Source organism: Nematolebias whitei, chromosome 6, assembly GCF_014905685.2.
Source record: "Nematolebias whitei isolate Nwh7 chromosome 6, NemWhi1, whole genome shotgun sequence".
NCBI classification, from domain to species: domain Eukaryota; kingdom Metazoa; phylum Chordata; class Actinopteri; order Cyprinodontiformes; family Rivulidae; genus Nematolebias; species Nematolebias whitei.
Genome location: NC_056503.1, coordinates 50,585,825 through 50,591,150, shown reverse-complemented (window position 1 = coordinate 50,591,150; position 5,326 = coordinate 50,585,825). Strand labels below are relative to the sequence as shown.

General features: G+C 43.3%; 1 protein-coding gene across 1 annotated transcript in view; it reads right to left on the bottom strand.

The window, feature by feature from the left end:
* The window catches only part of wsb1 (WD repeat and SOCS box containing 1), a gene marked incomplete at its 3' end in the record, with an annotated part of 12,450 nt that overhangs the window by 2,558 nt on the left and 4,566 nt on the right, over window positions 1-5,326 (bottom strand). The window contains 3 exon segments of the mRNA XM_037678409.1: window positions 1,911-2,011; window positions 3,781-3,912; window positions 4,146-4,429. Of these exon segments, the coding sequence (XP_037534337.1) occupies window positions 1,911-2,011; window positions 3,781-3,912; window positions 4,146-4,429 (517 nt within the window).

Below are 5,326 nucleotides of genomic sequence, written 5' to 3'. Positions count from 1 at the left end.
GGGACGAGTACTCTGAAGTACATACTGTATGTGTTTCTCATTTGGGAAAAGTACTCTAAAGTACATACTGTATGCGTTTCTCATTTGGGACGAGTACTCTGAAGTACATACTGCATGCGTTTCTCATTTGGGACGAGTACTCTGAATTACATATCACCACAGCTGCCATCTAGCAGCGAGTGCACGTTTTGTTTAACGGCAACAACAAACAAGAAGTCGAGAAATATTCGATTTAAAACATAAATCATTTTTAATGTTCGCTTCCTGTTTGCCACAAACTGAAGGTGTGAGTGTAAACATGAAGCCTGAGCTGGGGGGGGAGTGTTTGAGCTGTCTACAAAGTTTTGTCCTTCTCTTGGACGAGTCTGTCTGCCAGGTTTGGAGTTTTGGTACAACTTGGTTCTATTTATTTGTTATTTTAAAAAGTGTTTGCTCATCTACATTTGAACAAGTTGTTGAAGTGAAGACGAGATTCTCAGAAATGGGCCGAGCAGAACACGACGTCACGGCTCGCTGCAGACGAGCTTGTTGGTTCAGAACAGACAGAAAACCATCTCATGATCTGCTGAAACAACGATGGGCGCTGTACGGCAGGCAGTTGTGTCACATATCTGCAGCAGGCCTTCTGTGTTTGTAAACATCACCAGGATGGTTCACACACGACACACCATCTGAACGAGAAGTTAGATGGAAATGTTTCTAATTTATTTATATAATCATTGATGTTATTGTTTTGTTTGTTTACAGTCCAAGTCAACAGAACTAACAAACATTGTTTGTTTATTACCCAAAGAGATGCCTTCCTGGAGCTGATCAAACTTTTAGTTGGAAACAAGAAGGACAGTGACTTGTATTTTCCTACCTTCTCCTACAGACCTGAAACAGGTCCTCTGTTGTTGTTGTCTGCTTAACAAAACAACAACAACAACAAGCACGTGTCATTTTGCTGTTGTACTGATCCTGCACCAAACTGTGACTGAGCATACCGTTACACCCCCAGTGAGCAGCTGACTTCATGCATGTCCTGACAGTAGAAAGTGCTGGAAGCTGCAGGCTAACGCTAACAGAAGGGCGTGGCAGGTGAAAACTGTGACTCAACTGTTTCATTAGCGGCCACTGGCGGCGTGGCCCAGTCATTTATGCTACAAGAAAAAGGTTCAACTTCCTGGAAGTGGGGCTAAGACAGAGATGGGGTGGAGTATTTGACCACCAGTTAAGGACAGTACTGCACTTTGAAGCTACGCTACATCAGATAAATAGAGGAACTGCAACAGCAGAGGTAGACAGACGTGGAGCAGCACCTACGTACAGATTGACCTTGCGGGTCAGGTGCCAGGCTGACCGTGGCCAGGCCTTTGGGCATGTGCACTGTGCGTCCATGGTTTACACCGGCTGCTCAAAATGTCAGCGCGGCGCTCCTTTCAAAACCAAGCACACACTGAGCTCTGCCACCACCTGTGACAGGGAGAGCAAGACACACAGTGTAGGACACAGAACCTGAGATCTACCACCACGTTCACAGCCTGCTCTACAACCACGAACAAACTTCTGTCCACAAACATGATGGCCTTAAGGGCTGTCACACACATCAGTCCACGTCAGTTACATGTGCACATAATATTTTACTTTAACTCTCTTGTTCTGAAACGTTTCCTGCAGTTACAAAGTCTGATCGTGTCCCTGCAACGTTAAAGTATTTAAACTTGTTGACCGGAGGTTCTTATGAGCCTCTCTCTTAAAACATGTGAAGTGTTTTTCACAGCCGAACACAAACTAGATGCAGATAAACGTGGACGCTGAGCTGCGTTCTTACAGGAAAGGTGGACTCTTACAATCTGAAGGCTGATTGAGCTTCATTGCACAAAACGTTCTAACAAACTTCACAAGTCAAAGAAAACTTCAACACTTACTGCTTTGCCTGCACCGACGGAGCACAAGACGGAGGAGTCGGGGGAGAAGGCGCTGCAGTAGACCCAGTTCTGATGTCCTCGTAAAACCTTCACCATGTTTCCTGCAGGACACACAGGCTGGAGTTAAACTACACGAGCCGCTCAGACAGTAAAATAAACTCATGCCACACTCTGGTCTTGTTCAGTAAACGACAAAAAGACATTTAACTTCCAGTTGAACGACCGTTGCCTCTGACAGCACAGGGCTGGTGTAAATCAGCAGCCTCCAGATACCAATCACAGTGATTGATCACGATGTGCTGGCAGTTTGTTCATCGTTATATTATTCATCTTCCAGCTGCTCGTGCTGGCGTCCTCTGAAAGCCACCAGAAGATTGTTCCAAAGGTTCTTTCAATATACGTCAAGCCTTTCTCACAACTTGGAAAACAACAAAGGCTCACTTTTGATTACATTTTATTTAGGTTGATATAAATGGAAGGTTTTATTAGAAGAAATTCAGGAAGTCACAATTAAACATTCAAACTAGCCGGTAACATTCATTTTAACTACCGTATTTTCCTCCGTACGCGCCGCACCGCCATTTAAATCACATCAGTCCATATTTGTTTAATAAAGTAGAAAAATCCATAAATATGTTGCTTCGTCATGCGCGTCGCATCTATTACACGTCACTGCTGACAACCTGGAAATGTGGACCGGTGTTGTGCCAAAAACCAATGGGCCACCAAATGGCGGCCGCAGCAGCGTGCACGGGAGGACTTTAACAAGAATTTAACTAAACTAACACTTAAACATAATTATTTGTTTGCTCGAAATTATATTAAGAGTGTGTATCAGTCTAACATTTGCTTAATTAATGTACTTTAATGGTCAAATCAGCTGCATTTATCAAATAGTTCGCTGCCTCGGTGCTCCATGAACGATAATTGAGCAGTACCACGTTCAGCCACTTGATGGCAGCGGAGGAATATGAGAGAAGAGAAAAAGGAGAGCACGGCTCGTTTCTCTGAAAATTAACAATAACTGCACCGTAACAATTATTTCTTCCTTGAAATTATAGCAAAGGTGTGTCTCAGTCGAACACTTGCTTAATAAATGTACTTTAATGGTCAAATCAGCTGCATGTCGCCGGGGCAGTGCACCTGGACTGACGGTCTGTCCAAACAGCAAGCAGAACAAAGGTGGGGCTGTATGGCAGGCCGACTGAGTCATTAATAGCTGGTGAAGATTCTCAGTCATCCAGGACACGGTCAATTCAAAAAAGTTTAAAGTATAATAAATAAAGTCCAGTTGTTTTTGTCTTGAACTTTTTTGAATTTGTCATTATAACCACGTTTTCCTATTACATGATACAACAGCATGCCATACATCTATTACTACTCCGCTGCCTTCAAGTGGCTGAACGTGGTGCTGCTCAATTGTTTTTTTCAGTCACTGAATGAAAACAGTCATATCTTAAACTATGATTTATAAATATGAAAAAATAATCCATAAATATGTCACTTCGGCCTGTAAGTCACAGGACGTGTAAATTATGCAAAAACTGCGACTTACACAAAGAAAAATACGGTAATCACTGCTGCTTCTAGAAAAATAAGTGAAAAAGGACGCACAACTTCACAACATAACTTTTATTCTACACATTATTGAAAACTTAACGAGTTGTGTAACATTTAAGACTCGAGCAGAGGGACAATGGATAATTTAGTAAAGGTTGCAGATGAAGTCTTTGACTGCAGTCCACCATTTAAATCTTGAACAAGGACGAAAGCATTCTCCTGAACAAGAAATCTTCATAAAGGATGACGTCATGTGGACCTTCAGCACCGATACATGGTACAAACCGGATGAAACGTTAGCTGTAGTTACCGTCATCCTTGAGGTCCCACACTCGGAGGGTCTTATCTCTGGAAGCAGACACCAACATGAGGCTACCGTCGGGAGCAAAGGTCAAATCTCTCACAACATCAGTGTGGTCCATCAGATTCAGCAGGAGTTTTCCTGGAGCAGGTCGGAAGAGCAGACGGATCAAATGGAAATCTAACATGCAACTAACACACATGACAGTCATCACATGTCACGCCAGTCTTTTCTAAAAGGATCTGAGCAAAGTTAAGCAGTAAATGAAGAAGTGGACGATCAAGTTGAACGTTGTCAAAGAACATCCAAATATTTGTTCTTCTCACAGCCTCTCTCAGTTCGAACCAGTAAAGCAGCAGCAAGCGCGTCCTTACCAGTGTACACATCCCAGATCTTGATGCGACCGTTGTTCAGACCCGTTGCCAGCAGCAGCTGGTCCTGGCCAAACTTGAACCGGTGCCATTCGATGTTGACACAGCGACTCTGTTTTTCTGGCACAGAGGAACCGAAGGCCAAGCCCCACACGATGTCACCGCAGTCGATCGTGTGTTCACGGGGCTCCCCAGAACCTGGAGCAGTGAGGCTGCCATCGCTGCTTTGACGGGACAAACGCTGGGGGCTCGAGGGGTTGGTGCTTTCTCCACCATGACCCACTGAACTGAAGAAACAAAGGGAAAGGCAGAGGTTGTAACAAGGACAAAACATTTTTAAATAAATTACAGAACTTAATTTAGCCTAAAAACACTGCCTTTAAATATTAACCCTGTTTTGTTTTACTGTCCAAGAAAATGAAGAGTGAGAAAGAGCCTGAGAAACAGAAAAGACCAACACTTGTTTATTTCATGGTCAGTCGGCCCTCGGCATTATTCTTTAGTAGAAGAAGCTGGTACAGAGAAAGTAGCCTGTTACACTCAGTAAGCTGTGCTGGGACTTTACACAACTTTAAGGCTCGGCACGGTTCTGCAGCCAGAGAAGCCGTTAGAGCTCATCTGTCAAGCATGAAACTAGGCCTGTCGCGATTAACAAGAAATTAATTACCTGCACGATTAATTAAAAATGATCAACCTCATTTATCGGCTTTATCGTTTCTTCGTGTCTCTCTCTTTCTACTGAAGACACTGGATGACAAAAGGTTAAACTCCGGTTCTTCACTGACCCCTCCATTTCCCTTTGCTTTATTTTAACCGTCCAAAATTTAGTTTTTTTCATCGTTAAAAGCAGCTAAGCTACGAGCTAAGCTACGAGCTAAGCTACAACTAAGCTACGAGCTAAGCTACGAGCTAAGCTAACGGGCCGACCTCAGGGAAAAAACCTCCGTCTTGTCAAAGCTCCAAAATTCAGTTGAAACTCGTGCCTTTGTGTAAAAAATTGTTTTTCTCTGCAACAAGAAGCTGAGAACTTATTTACTGATTTTTTTTTAAAAGCTTTGTGTGAAAAATACTAAAGAGCTCAAATCACATCGAGCGTCCGACATTTTGAGAACTAAAAAAAGTAAGGAGAGACAGCCCATGTCACGTCAAGGGGCCTCCCTCCCATTTTTCTTACAGAGACACGC